Source organism: Stegodyphus dumicola, chromosome 4 (assembly GCF_044657685.1).
Source record: "Stegodyphus dumicola isolate Sdum_Otavi_A_Nest chromosome 4, ASM4465768v1".
NCBI classification, from domain to species: domain Eukaryota; kingdom Metazoa; phylum Arthropoda; class Arachnida; order Araneae; family Eresidae; genus Stegodyphus; species Stegodyphus dumicola.
In genome coordinates this window covers 135455160-135475800 of record NC_140771.1, presented here as the reverse complement: position 1 = coordinate 135475800, position 20641 = coordinate 135455160, and the positions used below count along the sequence as shown (strand labels likewise).

Here is a 20641-nt window from a genome sequence, read left to right as displayed (position 1 = left end):
AACCGCATTGTCCTTCGTTTTACTTGAAGTGTTAACTTTCGGTTTGACTGGGAAATTATCGTTCTGTTTATTGGACTTCTCAAATTTATTTCGCCTGTTCGAGCAATCCTTAGCCAAATGTAAACTGCTACTACACACTTAACATTCTTGCGGTTTGAACGAATGTTTCTGTTCGTTTACGACTGAATCTTTTCTTAGCGCTGGTGGAATATATTTAGAGTTTTTGTTGTATGAATCACGAAAATTAATGCGTTTTTCACCTCTTATGTCATCAAAAGATTTACCTTTTGCAATGAAATAAGTGTCGCATTTCTTCGCTAGTTCTTCTGGACGTAGCCAACTTTCACCTTGTCGAACTAAAACATGGCACGCTAAATCACTATCCAACGTTTGAAAAAGTTTGTCAGAAATTATCAAGTTAATTAAAGACTCAAAATCATTGACGTTTCTACTTTTACAATAATGGATCCAACATGATCTTAAACGAGAGGCGAACGCAAATGAGTTTCTCCAGTCAACCTTTGAGCTTGGCGAAACCTTTCTAAACATATAATTGGTGATGGTTCATATTCCTTAAAGATTAAGGATTTAATTTTTTCATAATTTTTCAAATCATCATCTTTAATATATACTAGAATATTAGAAGATTTATCACCTATAAGTTTAAGTAAAATTTCAGATTTAAACTCATTTGGTACGTTCTTATGCTTAAAAGCCCTTTCTATGGAATCAGAAAATAAGTTCCATGCTTCACCCTTTTTAGGTACAGAAATCGATAATGCCTGTACAACTCTCAAAAGCTTGTCTAATGAAAGTGTATTTTCTACGTTGTTACTAGATTCGTTGCTACTTTCGATTTGCATCAAACGCAGTTTCACAATTTCTTCTGACTTTTTCCTTTCTTCAACCGTAGTATTAAGAAATTCAATAACAAAATCTTTATCTTTCGAATATTCTTTAGAACTTAAAAGCTTATCTTTTAATTCTACAACTTTTAAACTAGAATCGGCTTCTTCACCGAGTTCCTTCAACACCGAAATCAAATCACTTTTAACTACTCCCTTAAACATATTTAGAAGAAATTTTCCTTAAAATTACAACAAAAATTTCTCACATTTTCTCAAAATCCAGTCGGCTTCGTTCGCTCTGGTTCTCGAAAGAGAGCGTGATGTAATGACCTTACGGATGAATAAGGCACCATAACGAAAACAAACATTTATTAAAAATTAACATTCAAAGAATAATAGTAAAAAAATTAACATTCAAAGAATAACGGTAAACTCGGAGCACTACCTCGCTCCTACAACATAGTTAATCTACCACCTGCCTCCCCTGAGGCTAACATGCAACTGTCGTCTCTCTCACTTGCTGGGCTCTGCCAGGCAGCTGATTGATTCACCTCAGCCAGATACATGACAGCTTCCATTATCTACTTTAGACAATCCGGAATCAACGCTTTGGAGGAGATCATTCTCGCTTGCTTTGTTATGGTAATTTTTTTTAATAAATAAGAACCTTCTGAGTGCATTAAAAACATGTCGCTTCAAAATATCGGATAAATTGCTCAACCCACATGTTTTTTTTTCTTAAACCATTTTTGCGTTTCGTTTCGCTAAGCAAACTATTCCGAAGTTTCTTTACCATTTTTCTCTGTTCCCTGGGAAAAAAAAAAAAAAAAAAAAAAAAAAAAAGTGAAATTTTGTAGGATAAGAAAAGAAACAATTTAATTATAAACTGAAAAAAAGAAGGTTTCTTAGACAACTTTAGAAAATAAAACACGAATTTCATGGTGAAGCTCGTTACTAAATAAGGGGGGAAAATGCTTTAAAATGAAAACTTTACAATAAACGACCTCATTAGAGAGATTTAAATATTCCAGAGCATTTCGAATAATAGTTTAAATATTAGATGGACAGAGGAGGGGAAAGTGGTGTTAACAATAACAGCATCGTTCAACATGAACTCGACAAAGAAGTTCCGGGAGATTTCCACGCAAGACTTGCGTGCTTTTGTTGCAGAAATGAGCGCTCCGAAACGCCACCTTGTTGCAATGCTCTTTGAACAAAAAATCAGCCATAACGTGCCATAAAGATGCAAAGAATTTCAATTTGAATTACTTTAATACAGAGATAAAGGAAAACCATTCGAAGCGGTAAACTTGTTAAAGTAGGAAGAGAATTGCATGCTTCATCCAATAGATGGCTCTATACCGAATTTTGACGTTTCTTTTCCCCATACGACTGATTACCAATATTTAATAAGATTCTTTAATTCCACGCTTAGCAGTAACGAACAGTGAGCTTTAATTTGCAATCGATTGACGAAAATTTATTAAATTTTGTTTCTGTACTCTGCAAATAAAAATGTTGTCATTAGCAAAATTATTTATTCCTGAAGTTAGGTGGTTTTCCCCATGTGTAACGTGTATACGAGCCAGTTTCCCTTAGAAAGTCCTCCACGAAAGGCATCCCTCCTCTTAGGCAGATAGCCCTAGTGTGCTTTGCCATAATTAAATACACATACACACCTGAAGTTAGGTTTATTGACAAAAGAATGAGAGTAAACACGCAGAAATGTATTTCGATGCATTTTAGGAACGATACGACTATAAATAAACAAGACAACCCAATACTATTTGAAGGAAAAAAAGAATGGAAGAAACGAGCAGCATATCTTTAGATAGCAAGTTTGCTCCGGTCATATCCTGATATTTAGCTACTTCCATTCAGCAGGATTAACACTTTTATAGAGGCCGTAGACACTTAAAAGATTTTGGTGCCCCCCCCCCCCCATAAATTTACGCCAAGACAGATTTAGACTTGATCTAACTTGACAGATTTAGACTTTATCTAACTTGACAGATTTAGACTTGATTTAGCCTAATTTATTTAAGATAGGGGCCCTTTTCAAGGGATACGAGAACAATTATTTATATGGACACGGGACAATTGGGGGGATAAAGAAAGGGTAGCCTAAGCTACAGCTTGTGTAACTTATACTTAATGCATCATACATTCCATCATAAAACTGGAAATAGGAAATGTTGTACAAACAAAATTTATTTCGTACAAACTGAAAAAACAAATGCAGGAACTGGAAATTTTTTGGTGCTCCCTTTGTTGAGTCCCTAAGCACCTTTTTGTAGTGTCCACTAGCCTTGATGCCATAAACACACGTTATTTTGCTGAATAATTATCCAGGTCTGCTAAGCAAGATGCAAGAACTACATGGGAATACGTAGAAAAGTCAGCCAAATACGGATAATTAAAAACTCTTACAGAGACAACATACATTCCTTGGTACATCAAAATTCATGTAATATATTAAGACCTCAAAACATGAGTTAGCACAGAAGTTATCAAAAATAAAGCTGTTAAATTCTTAAAAATTTTGAAAAACATGGGAACATACTTATCAAAATACAAAAACATCATGCATCCTCCTTGGACATACACATACAAGTCTTACGAGTACTTTAATCATTATAAATATCGATAATTTAATATTCAAAAACTTAAACTTGGTATTCTATAAACTGTACTTTTAATCTAAGTTATACAAATCTCCGCCTGCTAATGCGACACTTCGTTCATGGTTGACTGTTTCCATTCACCCCAAGCACACCAGCGGCCGAGCGGTAAAATTGCTGAACACTGGTAGTTCGGTCCGAGGTTCGAATCCCGCGAACGGGCTGGCTGAATGGGCGTTTTCGTGGTTTCCATATGTAATGTGCATACGAGCCAGTTTCCCTTAGTAAGTCCTCCACGAAGGCATTCCTCCCCTTAGGCAGATAGCCATAGTGTGCTTTGCTGTATTCACAATACACACCATACATACACTATTCACCCCAACATCCACACACTTCATGACCACATTTCTCTACGTAAAAAATTAAATATGCTGCTAAATTAAATTAAATAAAAGGCACAGTTTAAACCTTCTGGTACTTCATTCAAAGCAATTGTCCCGAGATTTTATTTATAAGTACAAACTTACAAATATTTATATTATACGGGTAAGTTCGCTACAAAATTACTACTCTTTCAGGGTAAGTGAATTGACAGCTTTTATAGCTCGTTATTTATAATCAACAGTGTTAAAATGGAATGTCTTTCTTTTACGATGTCATCGATTATTCTGACTCGACATAATTTTTAAAAGTATTACGGTTTCAGGTTCTTGTCTCTTTTTAAACGAATGTTCATAGGTGGATAGTAACACAATTAAATGGCAGGTAACAGGTTTTCTGTTAAATATCATTCACTATTGAAAAAGTTTTCAAATTCGCTCCTTAAATGTAACCTTTCTGTACAAATTTCCAATCTTTTCCTAAAGGAAGTTTTTTAGATTCAAAATGACATTCCTGTTGCACATTGACCATCAGCGGCCGGATTATATAAACTACGGAACACTAGTGGTTCGTGCCGACTTCGGTTCTCAGCAAATGAGCTAGCTGCATGAAGGTTTCGTGAAGACCTTGACTGAAGCTGTGAATATAAACCAATTTTTATTAGAAAATACTCTATGAAGTTATTCCGCCTGAGGCAAGGAACTCTGCCTGACCGCATAATAAGCAACTGACTAACAATTTAGTTTAAATATCACGCTGAATAATAATCAGAAACAAAGTCCAACATTATGAATCAGCGTAAATTTGTAAAAACATTTGCAGTACTAGTTTTGATAGTTTTTGAACTACGTTCTTCAGCTGCTTAGTGCAAATGAACCAAATAAAGACGGAAGAAATATAAGATGATATACATATTTTGTTTTTCAAAATAAGTATTATAAGCAAACCGAGGGATTAGCCATGGGAAGCCCTCTTAGTCCAATCCTTGTTGATATCTGTATGCATTATTTTGAATCTAGATTATTTGAAACTTTAACTTCCCAGTTTGGTTCCGCTACCTAAACAATTTTACCCTGTTTGATGGTAATGAAAATGATTTAAATAATGGTCTTACAATAATGAATTCCATTGATCCTGCTATTCAGTTCACTTTTGAACTTGAGACATCCAATTCTCTTCCGTTTCTGGACATTTTGGTCACACGTAACATATTTGACTTCATTACTACTGTTTACCGTAAACCTTCCTCGGTTTGCCTTCCACCACACTTCAAATCATGTCATCCGACGAAACAGAAGTTAGCTTCATTTTATTTCTTTGTTTTTCGTGCACTTCAAGTTTGCTCCTTTAAATCAGCTCTTGATCAAGAACTAAATTATTTAAAAGCATTTGCTATATACAGGGGCTTTTCATCCAACGTTATTAACCGTGCAGTTAAAAAATTCTCATCGAAACACACCAAAAGGTACAATCCTGTTTTAGGTGATTATAGGAATTATGTTTTCATTCCTTTCTTTCCGTCAACTAGCTTTAAAATTGCACGTATTTTGCAGAAATTTAACTTTCAGGTTGTTTCTTCTCCTATCAGTAAAATTCCTAGTTCCATGCTTAAGGACTCCATTCCGGATGTGAATTCCTGAGGTATTTACAGGATTCCTTGCCAGTGTGGTTTAATTTACATTGGTCAAACAAAATGAACCTTAAAATTTCGTGTTAAAGAACATGAGGCACATAATAGGTAAAAGGAAACACAGAAATCCGCTGTTGCTCAGCATTGTTGGAATGCACATCACACTTTCCATTTTTCTGCAGCCAAAATTATTCAGAAAACGTCCTCCATTGTGAATTAGATTTTTTAGAAGCGTTTCACATCCAAAAAAAAAAAAAAAAAAAATCTGTTTTAGTTAATGGCCCGCATTGCAATCCAGCTTTACCTTCAGCCTTTAAAGAAATTTAGTTTTAGTTTTTCTTGTTTCATCAATAGATGGCGTCGTTAGCTTAACTTCTGTCCAACTTTTCTTATCCTTATCCTTATCTTATCTTTCTTTAACCTTTATTTGGTTCATTTGCACTTAGCAGCTGAAGAAGAGAGTTCAAAAGCTATCGAAACTAGTACTGCAAAATGTTTTAAACATTTACGCTGATTCCTAATGTTGGACTTTGTTTTTAACTGACTAACAGTTTGTCAATTTATCTAGTAATTCTTTTGAATGCATATTTTTTTATTATTTTTTAACTGAGACAATTCGAAGTGTTTCAATTACTTAAATTTACACTTTATTGATTAATAAACATAATTATTATTTAAATTTTGCTAAACGCATAAAAATGTTAAAAGTTTTACATGCGAGACTAATTATATCTCAATCTGAATACTCCTAAATAAATCATATCAAATGTCGCAAAAAAGCATTAAAGCAAGGTTTTACGGAGTAATTTTTTTTAACAGCAATGATTGATAATTGATGGGAAGTATGTGATCTGGAATCATTTAGAAACAGCAGTATAATTCTTCGTTAAAAGATATCAGAAATATTGATAATAACGTCATGTATTTGCACACATTTTGGTCGTATTAACATATTTTGTTTTTAAACTGTTGTAAAAGTTTGCTTAGTACTAGAAATCTGTGTAATGTGTTATAACGTGTATTTAGCATTACTGATTGCAGTTGAAACTACGTTTAAGATGTCTAGATTGAATTCGATAGAAAAATAAAGTATTGATGAAATGTGCAAAAAATCTGCAGTATAAGTTAAAATCTATATATATCAACATATCTTATTTTTCATTTACGAAGAAATGGAAGTTAAGGTTTTTTGACAAGGGAAGTGAGGAAGAAAAAACAAAAGACAGAAAAATAAACAGATAAGAAAGAGTAAGAGAAACATGCATAAACACTGAAAAGTGAGTAATGAACTTTCTCGGATATCATAATTTTCCCGAAAGTGATAAGATAACATATTCCGGTGCATTTGCATAGAAAAAAGAAAACGACAGACTCCCATATAATTGTAAAATGGCACAAAATATCCAAACTGATCTGAGTTCTATGGAAATTAAAGGGGAAAATTGACACCGATCTTCGAATTATGAGCGCACCTTTTTTCGCACAAATAATAAAAATAGTTCTCACACTCATTCGAATGGAACCAGCTGAAATCGTACTCTCTCAACTCTACCGTAATGAGTTTACTCATAGCTCTCGACAGATGAGTGTTGGAACAGATTAATTTAAACTTGTAAACACATTTTCCATTAGTGATGATTATCACTTGTGCAATTTTATTTTTTTTCTGTTTGTAATGTTTGAATGCATAAGTAATTTATTTAAATAATTTCAAAATTTATGATTCATTTTATGTAGCAAATTTTCAAAATTATGAGAGAAACGGTTATTAATATTGTCATAAATTCTTGTACATATTTGTGTTTATTTGATTATAATGTGAGCTTTCTGCATTTTTGAAATGTTTTTGAATTTCATTTACTACTTATTCATCTATTTAATGCATTTTGTAATGATTTTATGGTTATTTATTTTGAATTTCATTTAGTTTTAAATTCGTAGTTACTGAAGAAATTATAAGTGTTTATTTAATGTTTTATGTCATCGATGTTTTAATGCTGAATCAATTGAAGCTGGGTTTGTAAGGATAACTCAGGCAGAAACACAGATATGTAAAGAAATTCTCTCTTTGGGCCTTGAAAAGATATGGCGATTTCTTGCCAGCGAGAAGCGATTTCGGAAGTTTTTGGAAAAGCGTTCATCGAACCTTAGATCCAATTTTGCTTGAAACTTCCGGAAGTGTTTAACTTATTTCTTCATCAGTCCTACAAATAGGAGGTTGCGAGTAGACGCTAGTCACTCAGTTCAATAGCGGAGTTCAGAGTCGTGGGAGTGTGTATAATTTCTGAAATTTTCGACTTTGTGTTACCTGCGATATTTCTCGAGCGCTAAGGTGACTTTCGTCTCAGATCAGAGGAATGGCTTCCTTTGGACTTCTAAAAGGAACGTATTTCTCCGAAAATTTTCTTATCGAGTTACACATCGATTTATCTGATAATAGTTTTAGCAAACGACGTTTCAGTGAAAGATGTATAAGCTAGTTGAGATGTATAAGTAGCCATTTCCAGGGACCGTTTGGCAGTTTCTTTGGGACCAGATGAATAAATTCAGTTCTAAAACTTATATAGTATGGTATAGTATGGTATAGGTAGCACAAGGAAGGTAAATAGAAGGCTAACATGATTTTCTCCAGATCCCGTTGTTTTACTAATATAATTCGACCCCTTTACACAGGGGACAGGTAACGAAAAACGGGGACATTAGTAGTTTGCATGCGTAATTTCCAATTCACAGAAGATCATCAGCATGCTAATTTTGATGAAAATATAAGCTGTAATGTTCTACATTAGCTTGCAAAAATTAGGCATATTGTACTTTACTTAATTTTTCATTAGCTCCGACTTAAGTTTCCGTATAAAGTAGTCACCTCAGGTAAGGTCCTGAATTTATTTATGAGGATGTAAGCTGTTTAAGATGAGAGAATAGTTTTGTTGGTGTGTAACATGAATATGAGCCAGTTTCCCATAGAAAGTTCTCCATAAAGACATTTCTTACCGCAAGCGGACTACACCGGTGCTTTTCTACAATCTAATAAGTCCAATCTAACTCTGAGAGCAACTACATTAGGTCCTTTTGGTAAAAATCTTTCTTTTTCGTTACATATAAACACAAATGGATTTTATTTTCCTCAGATTTTGCTTGTCTTGCGAGAAATCAGTTGCTTACTTTTTGTAATAAATTGACACCAGTAAGTTTCGATTACTGTTTTGGACTTCCGGTCAGAATATTACATTTATATTTAACTTCAAGTGACAGCTTTCCGAACAGAGCAGATGAAAGATATTTGGGGTAAGCTGATGAGAAAGTTTTACTGCCTTTCAAATAGTTCAAATAGTTGTAATATAATGTATAAGTACATGCATATATTACAATAAATACACTTGATATAATATATATGTTCAAATATGGTTACTGCGTTTTATCGGTTTTTTACTTTAAAGACCAATCATTAGCTGCAGAAAAATCCCTCGAAAGCATTTCAAAAGAAGAAAAAAGGAAAAACTTTTCAGTATGTTAATTACCTGTTTGTAGTTGTGATTTAACTTTAATAATCATGCTGCTGTTCACATTTCCAGCTAGATAAGTTCTGCAGCTCCTGGACTGCTCAGCTACTAAAAACCGTGAAAGAAGTTTAAACTTAAATTTGTTAGAAGGTATAGTGACAGTTCCTGAAATAGGCATTTTTTTGGAAGAGCGGCACAAGATCCACATTATAGCTCAAAAACCGAATTTGATTCTATGCAGCAACTGAAACCCTAAAAATTAATAATTTGATGAAATTCTTTCCCTCTTGATTACGCACCGTTGCCTTCATTCTATATCAGTGACGACTGTATGCCGGTTTTGATTCTACTCTGTGTTAATCCTTTGCCGGTGTCGATTCTGTATAATGCTAATTCTATTTCGGTGTTGGTCCTGTAATTAAGTCGAACTTGTTGTTGTTTTACGACTTATCTCACTTCTCTGACAGTAAACAAACCTACAAAATTCATCGTGGCAAGGAGTGCAAGATTGCACCTGTCGTTGGCCTGAGCCTTGACCACCATACAGCTGACAGTATGACTTCGATCAGTCCCGCCCCAAATTTTGATGGCGAGCACCCCGTGGGACGGGTCCGAGCGTCTCGCACCTCTCTTCTCCTACCACCAACCTCTCGAGAAAACTTTCGGTTCACCGCATATTTAGAATGCCCCCATGCCACACGGACACTATAAATTTAGAAATATCCCTGCCTTCTCCGGGATTCGAAACTGGGCCTTAGGGTACCGCAGTAAACTCCGTTCTGGGCGGCTCAGTCAGCCCTACGTCATGTTGATGGTACGCCAGTATCGATCCTACGTGATACTGATCGCATGTTGTGATGATTCTGGGACGACGAAAAAAATACGCATTAATTTTTTGCATCATTATTAAAAATTCTATTTTATCTTATTGATCGCATGCCCGTAATTAATTTCGGTCACGTGTCAGTGTCGATCCTCTACTTATCCGGTTCAGTGAGATATCAATAATGTGGTGTGTCGATCTCGCGCAGTGCCAGTTCCACTCCGTATTGATCCTATGAGGCATTTCGTAACAAAAATTTGAGTGTTTTAAGTACTACCTAGCAGAGTGCTTAGAAAGCAATTCAATATGTTGCCTTGCCAAAATTTAAGCGCATAATCATTGTGTATCATTATTATCAATTTAACTGTATTTATCAAAAAGTTCCATCTGCTTTCATTTTGTATCAGCTACCTTTGAGATAGTAATGCAGCAGAATGATATTATAATTAAACTAGCTCAGGATTAAAACTTCGACTTCTCTCTACACAAAAGAAAGCAAAGTATAAACAAATGATTTGAGCTTCAAAAGCTTAACTGTAAATGATTTTTAAATTCATGGATCTTCATAACCATGGGCAATGATGCTCATACTGAGAAAAGTTACAAAAATGTTAATTTTGTTTTCTCTGAGTCAATTTAGTCTTGCTTTACTCAAAGAGCCTACGCCTGAGTATTGCCCTACTGAAGTATTTGCGTTGTAAGAACAAACGTTGCATTTATAAAAAGGAAACGTCTTTAAGCATTTATATAGAGAGCTGTTAAAGAAAATTTTTGTGATTGGCAAGAAAGAAAGTTCCTAATGTACGCCGTTAGCTTCTTAATGTGGATCCATTAATCTCTATCACTGTATCCACCGAGGCGTAAGAACTACTCGGTGCTAGCCAGTGCCAAATTTTTCGCCTTCAAATAAGCCCCATTCTGGAACATTTTCTTACCTTTTTCGCTCATTATATCTCGAATTGTCTTTGCCAGAACTTAAATATTATATAAGAAAAAGCAGAAAAGATACTATTAAGGTATTTTAGGAATTTCGTCCTAACATTATTAACCAGAATAGACAAAAACTAACACAGCATAAATAAAGACAGCAATGCAGGAATGGGAACAATTTGCAACTGAAGCTTTGCTGAAAATCAAGGCAATTCAGGAGTTTCAGAAAAGTTCTATTAGATAGTGAAAAACAAATGAACAAAATATTTTAGTTTAGGAATTCATAATGATGACATGCATAATGGGAAGAAAGCAACCTTACTTTTCTAGGAATTCTGTGTCTTAATTGTAATTGTCATAAAGTTAGTTATAGTATAGCAATTTATATAGAGAAATGAAACCAGAAAAAAAAATAAGCGTGATAAATAATTAAGATACAATAACACGCCGAACAAATACTAATTTAGAAGTCAAACAACAAAAATCAGGGTTGTATTTTCAAATTTTACAGGACTTGTTTCGATGGTTTTACCGAATCATCATCCTCAGCTGCAAAAGCTCAAATGAATAAGTAGCATCATCATGGCTACCTAATTTATCTATTTTCATTATTTACAGGGTCTATTTTGTGTTATTGCATAATCAATGCAAAAGACCATAATGATTATGATGATGCTATCATGATGTTATTGTATATTTTTCATGTAAATCTGAAATTTTCACAGGTAGCTCTAAGTTAATGTGTTCTTCAAGAGCCATTGATATAAACTTTCTTTATTGAAACTGATATTAGCGTCTTTTACATATGAATATCTCTGCCTTTTTAAACAGAGACAATGATATACAAATGATGAATTTCTTCATGAAATGACTGCGTCATTTATATGTGTAAGGCACGGTACACTTGTATTAGGGATTATCTTAAGCCTGCGGATTTATTTATTTATTTATTGCGTACCAAAAGAAATGACGCGCAAGTTAATCCCTGAAAACTAACCTAGTTCCGTCAAAACAACTGCCATACTATAGTAAACAGTCTTAGAGGAGAAATATTTATCGTGAGTTTTTCTGTAGTATTCTTCCCACCTCAACTGTTGTCGACAAAATTCCTGAATCAGTTCTGTTAAAATATAGCTGAAATTAAAAATAAAATCGTGTTTGTGTGTTATATACAAGCATATTAGAGTTTAATCAAGTGACGTTTTATGAAAGCAAGGTATTAAATTTATTAAAGAAGTTTTTCATTGAATTGCAAAGTAACTATTTTATTCATTTCGCATATATTTTAAACATGAACAATAGTCAAAATAACTAAAATGATCTAACAAATGTATCTTGGCAATTAGTATGCTTATCAAAGATTTAGTGACGGAGGGGCACTGTAATTGGTTTGATAGGGAATCATCAAAAAATAGCATAAACATAATTTTGGGCTGAAAATGTTAAAAAATTGCTTATTAACGTATCAGGTTCAATGTTTCTTCTAACCTTCTTCGGAAACATACAATGACCTGACTAGAACAGAGAGCTTACTAAAGCTATGTTCACTAATTGTAGTAAGTAGACAGGATACAGACGAAGGGTATACAAAACCCTTTATTTTTTTCTTTATATACAATGACTTCCGTACTTCGGAATACAATGACCCTCCACTCGGGGTCTAACTTAAAAGATATCAAAATAAAACTAAACTCTAATTTAACTTTAGAATAAGATTGGCCTTATAATAACAGAAAGCGTATGTAGCACAGAGACTGTGAACACTACAATACGTTTAATTTATCAAGAGGATTAAAACCTCTGGCCTGGAAGGCAAAGTAGCAACTGCGTAACTTCTAAGGTAAGCGGCCTGCTTCGAACTCACGGCTTCCTCTCTTCTGCTTGGCAAAAAGGCCACACTTAAATACTTGGCGTTCGCCAGACAACTTTGCATAAACTCCTTCACGCTTATAATTCTGGCCGGAAGTAGAAAATAAGAAGTGATAGTAAAGATTTAAAATAAAATAAACGTTAGTAAAACTTAAGATCCTTACATACTTCCCGCCAGAGTTAATTAGTTTGAAACTGAGGTCTAAAACGACCTTGTTGAAAACTTTTAGCTCTAGAAACTAACGCGAGGCCAAACTTTTACAATCATAACTTAGCTAGAAACTAGAAAATTTTAAAAGAAAGAAATTTGTTACAATAGCAGCTCCCGGAATATACAACAATCTTTTTTCTTTTTCATCTGTACTGCATCAAAACAGGAGCTTTATTCAATTCTGGTTCCTTCCAGAGATCTGGAAGGAAAACTAGTTTAATGAAATGTTACAGAATGACATTGCAAATAACATATAGAATATACTTTTCTTAACATTCTTATTTCATTCATGACTATTTTAATTATCTCTCCCCGTGCTCTCTGACATGTGTTGTAAAAACACCAAACACGAATGTGTTTCTGTCTATGTGTTCAACACTTCCTCCTACAATCAAAACACTAATGTGTTAAAATTCAACATACGAGACCTCTTAACACACCCTAATTTCAACTCTAGACCCTGAGGTACTATTCTGAAAGTGGCTAACTCTAAAGTGTAGCGTCAGAGAGCCTAACTACATCATTCAACCTTTAACACATATTCACCATGATTTAATCTTTACAGTCACACGAATAACAAATTTTTTAACATTACTTTCACTTTTACCATATCACGTTATTTCTAAACATTCAAAATAACAGTTCACATGTATACAAGAACATATCAAGATGCCGTTAATTTTACACATTTGAAAACATACATTAGTAGTACATTGTTAACTTCTATTCTTTTCAAAGCAAGTGCCAATTCTTTCTACATTGTAATAATACTACATTTCAAAAGTCTTTCAGACTAAAACTTCTTTCTTGTTAGAATGTTTTAAATAAAATTTATACAATAACTTTTTACAATATTTAAGTCTTTATACAACGCTATTATACATCAACTTTAGTTTTACGCGCGAGTAATTGAAAAACATAATAAGAAAATCGGTCACAACTCATTTCTCGCCCTTTTGGCGATAAAGGTAGACCTCGCATGAGGTAAAACTTCTTGAAATCTGCCACTTGCAGTAAGAATGAAAGATTAACTTAAGTTTGTAAAGTAACATAAAATTTTACTTATCTTTGTAATATTCAGACATCCTTTTCTGGGCCCAGTCTTTAAAGGTGCTGCAGACCGTAGCTTGGTTGATCCTCCTTCTTGTACGGGCTCGCCCTTCAGTGCTTTCCTCTGGAAGCTTCCGTTTTTCACCACTACGGCCACCCTTGAACATCTTCCTTCTCTCCTCTGCTTGTGGTCTTGGCCGTTTGAAGGCAGCTGGTCTTGGTGGAACCGGGAAACTTCTGTCGTGATCCTGCTTGGACCTCGTTGTTGGCCGTTCAAATTTTTCTTGTACTTTTTCCTCCGCCGCTGATGGCCCTTCCGCAGTTCGGCGACTTTTGCTGCGGAGAGTTCTGTCGGATGAGACAATCTTCCGTTTCACAGCCGGGTTATAGTTGCCGTCCTTTCTCCCGGTCTTTTCCACATACGTCGTCCTTCTCCCTTCTTCATTCTGGGGGTGTTCGTGCACTCTGTTTTTTGGACGGTGGAACGGCTTCTTTTTCTTTGTACCTTCAATTTTTCCGCGGGGCAATTTTCTTTTCACTTGCTTCTGTCTCTCATTGGCTTGCCCTTGTACTTGTCGTTTTCCCACCTCTGGAACTTGTACCTGCGGTGTCTGCCGTACCGGATCCTGCAAAAGATCTGAAAAGATTTGCATTTTATTACGGTCATAGAATGGTTTTATCTGGTCAATGTTTGCGGAACAGGTTTCACCATTTCTTGCCTTTAACACTACAACAGCGTGAGTTATTTTTTCTATAACATATGGTCCTTCAAAGCGTGGAAAAAATTTGGCAGTTTTATCTTCTGGTGCTGAAGAAAGTGAATGCTTAATTTTTAGTACTTCATCCCCTACTTTATAAGTTACTCCCCGTCGTTTCAAGTCATAATACAATTTTTGTTTTCTTTGTGCTACTTCCGTATTCTTTTTTGCTTCTTTTATTAGTTTTTCTATATCACCCATTTTAAATTCTGGGGCTCTTTGTTGCACATAAAATAGTTTATCTAACGGTGTTATAACCTTTCTGCCTAAAAATAACTCAGCAGGAGTTTTGCCCGTTGTATCATGTTTTGCGGTCCTAAGGGCGAAAGCAAATTCATTGACATAGTTATCCCAGCTTTTATGAAAATTTTTAACATAACTACGGATAATTTTCACTATATTTCTGTTGACCCGTTCCGCTATATTTGATTGCGGCCGATACGGGACCATTTTTAAATGACGTATGCCCAGTTTTTGGCACATGTCTTCAAATACATTACTTACAAATTGAGGACCATTATCCGATATAACATACGCCCCGTATTTGAAAATTTATTAATTTAAAATAGAATCAGTAACTAATTTCGCAGAGGCTCGTTTTAAGGGAACAATTACGGTACACTTACTAAAATAATCAACCATAACAAGGAGATAGCGACTTTTATTTAACTGACTTTTTGGGAAAGGGCCCAATAAATCGATGCCAATTCTTTCATTTGGAAATTCGGATTTAATACTATTTAGAAACCCGGCCGGGCGGAAATTAATATAATTAACTGCTTGACATGTTGGGCAGGACTGGACATACGCCCTTGTTAACTTTTGCAGTTCAGGAAAATAGACTGCCTCGCGTACGCGTTGGATAGTTTTTCGAATACCAGCATGAGAAGCTAAAGGGCTGCCATGGAGCTCCTGCAGGATATTTAATCTAAGACTAGCTGGGATAACAGGTCGAAATTCGTTGTTGGAATTCGTAGTTTTTGTATAGAATAATAGACCATCTATTAGTTTGTAATGGGCCGCCCTATTTCTTATCGCCACAATATCTTGGTGGCTAAAATTTTCAGGATCCTTCAAATACTCATAAATACTTCCAAACTCAGGATCCTTACCCAGTTCGGTTATTACAGTTTCTCGGGAATTTATTGTACACGCTGTCAGCATTGCAACTTTTACGGTATTACCCTGTTCGTCTAATTTAATTCGTGACAGGGCATCTGCTACGATATTTTCCTTTCCGGGGGTATGCTTGATTACCAGATTATATTCTTGCAGCTTGAGTGCCCATCTTATTAACCTTGGGGATAAATTTTTTCCAGTGTACAATCTAGTTACCGCCGCATGATCAGAATATACTGTTATCGGCGCCTTTCCAAAATAGACTCGGAACTTTTGCACTGCTAACAGAACTGCAAGTGCCTCTCTCTCGGTCGCGGAATAGTTTCTTTGTGTTTGATTTAAAGTTCGGCTAAAAAATGCCACTGGCTGCTGATTTTGCGAAAGTACCGCTCCTACCGCATAATCCGAAGCATCCGCTGAAATTTCTAAATTTTCATCCTTTTCAGGAAATTTCAACACAGGGGCTTGCGTTAATGCTTGTTTTAATTTTTCGAAAGCACTATTGGCTTCGGCCGTCCACGAGAATCTTGCCTTTTTCCTTTTTAATTTTAACAATGGCTCAGCGATAGCCGCAAAATCTTTTATAAAGGACCTATAATATGAACAAAGTCCTAGAAAAGAAGAGAGCTTCTTTGCCGTGTTTGGAGTCGGATACTTTTGTACAGCGATTATTTTTGATTCATCTGTCTCGATCCCTTTTTGCGATATTTTGTAACCTAAATATTTTAATTCAGGGGCTGCAAATTTGCATTTTTCGACATTAACTTTTAGACCGGCCTCATTTAATAAAGAAAACACCTGTCTTAAATCCTGTACATGTTGGTCTAGATTATCACTAGTAATAATGATATCGTCTAAATAGATAAATGTGGACTTTCCGAGAACAGGTCTTAACACAATGTCCATGCATCGCTGAAATGTTGCTGGGGCGCCTGAAAGGCCAAACGGCATTCGCAAAAATGCATAAGTGCCAGACTTGGTTATAAAAGCAGTCTTAGGCACGTCCTCAGGCCTGATCCCTATTTGAAAATAACCATTCGTTAAGTCTAAAGTTGTCATAAATTTGGTTGATTTTATGTTCCTTAAAATTTCTTCTATAATCGGTAACGGATATACCGGATATTTCGTTATGGAATTTAATTTACGGTAATCAATAGCGAATCTCCACCTTTTTGGATGCTCCAAAGGATAATCATTATTTTTCTTACATAAAACCACCGGACTAGCATAACTACTTGAGATAGGCGTTACGATCTTTTTACGTAGCATATCGGTAATATGCCACTCTATAATTTTTTCCTTATTCTTATCATACCGGTATGGTTTTTGACGAACCGGCAATGCATCTCCGGTGTCAATACTATGGTTAGTAACCTGGGTAAATCCTGGAATATCACTAAATAAGGAAGCAAATTCACTTACCACTTGTCGGATTCTATCTTGCTCGTCATTAGGCAGGTGGTCGAGATTTAACCTTGGCGGTTCAACCTTTTCTACACGCACTGGTTTCATCGTCAGCTTAAGAGACGCTTCATTAAAATCCAGTGTAGCTTGTGCGTCTGAAAGAAAGTCTATTCCTAGTATTAAGTGTGCTTGCAAATTCTTTACTATAAAAAACATCACCTTTACTTGTTCGTCCTTGATACGGATGTACAAAGGTACTTTACCTACGCACTTACATTGTTCTCCTTGCGCCGCTAATACTGTTGTATTATCCGCATTATATATGCGGTATTTGCGAAAATACTTTCTAAAAAAGACTTCTGCCACACAGGAACACTGCGCGCCGGTATCCAGGAGTGCGGTGGCCGGGATATTATTTACCAAGACTTCAATCTTCGGAAGAGTTAAATTTTTCACCATTACTGTATTTAACTTGTAGGAAGAGGGGTTTTCGTGGCCTTCGGATTTCCGCACCCTCTCGTCAGCAGAAATCCGTTTTAGTTTAAATTATTTTTTCTTTCGGTGCTTTCCTTCTTTCTCCACTGGCCTTGAGACTTTTTTCCTGGGTTGCTATTGAACTGTCGACGTTCGCTGGCTGTTTTTGAATGCTCGGGTTTCCTTGCCCACTGATTCGCTTTTTCTCCGTAGCCATGTGCTTGAGTTTGCTGTAGTCTTGGCGTACCAAATTGGTTTCGCTGTTGATATTGGCGTCTTCTTTCGACGTCCGCCGTTCTTCTACTTTCAAACTGGATTGCTAGCTCAAATAATTTTTCCAGTGTAGTCGGATTTCTCAATTCAATAAAGTCTTGCACTTGGGGTAGTAACCTCGGCAAAATCACTTGAATTATTTCAGGATCCGGACGGTTTCCATACAAGAGCTTGAAAACGTGAATTTTTCTTAAAATAAAGCTCGAGATGTTTTCCATTCTTTGTTGATATATACTGAAAAGTTCTGTTTCTAATTTCGCACGATCCCTTACAACAGGGAAGGCTTTTAGTAGGGCAGTCTTGAAATTTTCGTAGGTATAGGTGGGACTTCCTGCTTGACCCAAGAGACTTCTGCCGATACATTTGAACCAGTTAAGCGCTTGGCCCCTCAAAGCGCTGGTAGCTAAGGTAACTTTTTGAAACTCGTGCACGGGGTAGAGCATGAAGTGGTCATCCAATTTTTCCAAAAAACTGGTTACCTGTGAGTTTCCATTAAACGTTGCTTCTGGTTTCATCGAAGCGCGCATGGTCTGGACAATATACCCAAATCCTTCCAGGGCGGCAGCTGGCATTTCTGGATTCTGAGCTGTTTCAGCAGGCAGCACAGGTTCTTCTTGAAACTCGGCCATGGTTATTCTTCGTCGGGCGCCACTATCAGGTTCAATGTTTCTTCTAACCTTCTTCGGAAACATACAATGACCTGACTAGAACAGAGAGCTTACTAAAGCTATGTTCACTAATTGTAGTAAGTAGACAGGATACAGACGAAGGGTATACAAAACCCTTTATTTTTTTCTTTATATACAATGACTTCCGTACTTCGGAATACAATGACCCTCCACTCGGGGTCTAACTTAAAAGATATCAAAATAAAACTAAACTCTAATTTAACTTTAGAATAAGATTGGCCTTATAATAACAGAAAGCGTATGTAGCACAGAGACTGTGAACACTACAATACGTTTAATTTATCAAGAGGATTAAAACCTCTGGCCTGGAAGGCAAAGTAGCAACTGCGTAACTTCTAAGGTAAGCGGCCTGCTTCGAACTCACGGCTTCCTCTCTTCTGCTTGGCAAAAAGGCCACACTTAAATACTTGGCGTTCGCCAGACAACTTTGCATAAACTCCTTCACGCTTATAATTCTGGCCGGAAGTAGAAAATAAGAAGTGATAGTAAAGATTTAAAATAAAATAAACGTTAGTAAAACTTAAGATCCTTACAAACGAAGATAATACAATTCTTCATTTTCAAAAAATTCAGAATGTGAATTTTCAGTTTTATTTAATTCATTCTCAAAATAAAAGCAGAAATTATGCAGCAGTTATACAAAAGAGTCTAGTTGCAAATTATCGTGTTTTCCGAAATTTTTTATATGCATATTCTTTGGAATTATGCTTTTAATTTCTTAGGAAAAACTATTAATTTAATATAATAAATGAAAAATTAATGGAACTTAAAAATACACGATTTAAAACAGTTCTGAGATTATTTGTAAGATACTCCGAGCTACAAGAATTTGAATCAGGTACAGAAATAGTGTAAGAAATTTACCAAAGGGAAATTTAATTTATTTTCAGATATATAAATTTCTTGTTTTGAGAATCTAGATGAATTCTGTAATTCAAAAAGTATTAATATTATTTAAAACTTAGATGCGGTCAATACAAGTATAAACCAGTCTCACTTAATACAGCAAAGTTTCGATACACAGCCTTTAACTATTTAAGGACTTAGAGCAGCGGTTCTCAGCCTTTTTTCTCCATGTACCCCCTTTCATCATTGCTAGAAGATCATTTCTCCCGTTCCCTCCCAAACTCGAAAAGTACATATACTATTATTTCGATTGCAGTGTATTTTGATGCTGTTGTTATGATTCTGCGAGAGAGAAGCAGCAGATAAAAAGGAATGCCGGTTGCTAGCTGTCAAAAATTTGAAAAATTGTAGATATTCTATATAGTTTTATGGAACTGTAATAAAATGTTTAGACTCAGTTCATAATAGTGTGTGGTATTGCTTCGTCTTGTCCAACCAGCGGACTCCAGACAGAAAAAAGTAAAATTTAATTTCCCATCAGACTGAGAAATGTACACAAAGCAAACGCCTTAGCTTCTGAAGAAATACCCGACATCATGAAAATAAAATAAATGAAAACGAATAAGAAATCTGGATCAAAGAGAGCCTCTGAGGTCGACGTCCATTGGCACAGATATTACCAACCCTCACTTCCCCCTGATTTATGGGCCGATCAACAACAATTGCCCGACGGAACAATCTCGTTGCATCACGTAACAGTTCGGACGAAGAGTTTTCAGTACTATAATGAGCCGCAGGTGAAAGCAATGCTTATCATAGTTGTCTATCTAGATTAATTAGAGATGAGAGATCGAACCTTCCTCAAATAGGGTCTTTTCCTGGCGTGGAAAACTCAATGCATAATTCAAGGACGGAAGACCCAAAAATATATCTTCTAATAGCTTATGGGCTAAACTTCATTTGCTGGCGTGATTGGCGAGTGTTTTTTTAATTGGCGATAAAAGCATAAGCAATTTTAATTGAAAAGTATACTTTTCATGTAAATCAGTTTATTAGGATGAATGCCAATCTTGGAAATTTTAACCGCAAATGGACTTTCATTTTAAGCTTCAGTTTAAGCTGTAGTAAACCACTTAACCCTAAAAACAACTCTGGTGTAATTATTTTTTGAAATGTTATGTTAAAAATTCAGAAAAGCATATTTATTTATAA

The 20641-nt window shown here is 35.4% G+C and overlaps 1 protein-coding gene across 1 annotated transcript in view; it reads right to left on the bottom strand.

The window, feature by feature from the left end:
* Window positions 1-1204: 1204 nt before the first annotated feature.
* LOC118196927 (glucose-6-phosphate exchanger SLC37A4-like) overlaps window positions 1205-20641 on the bottom strand; it is a 145732-nt gene continuing 126295 nt past the window's right edge. The window contains exon 9 of the mRNA XM_085815502.1: window positions 1205-1657. Coding sequence (XP_085671628.1) covers window positions 1638-1657 — 20 coding nt within the window. The 3' untranslated portion in view covers window positions 1205-1637. The remainder of the gene's footprint in view (window positions 1658-20641) is intronic.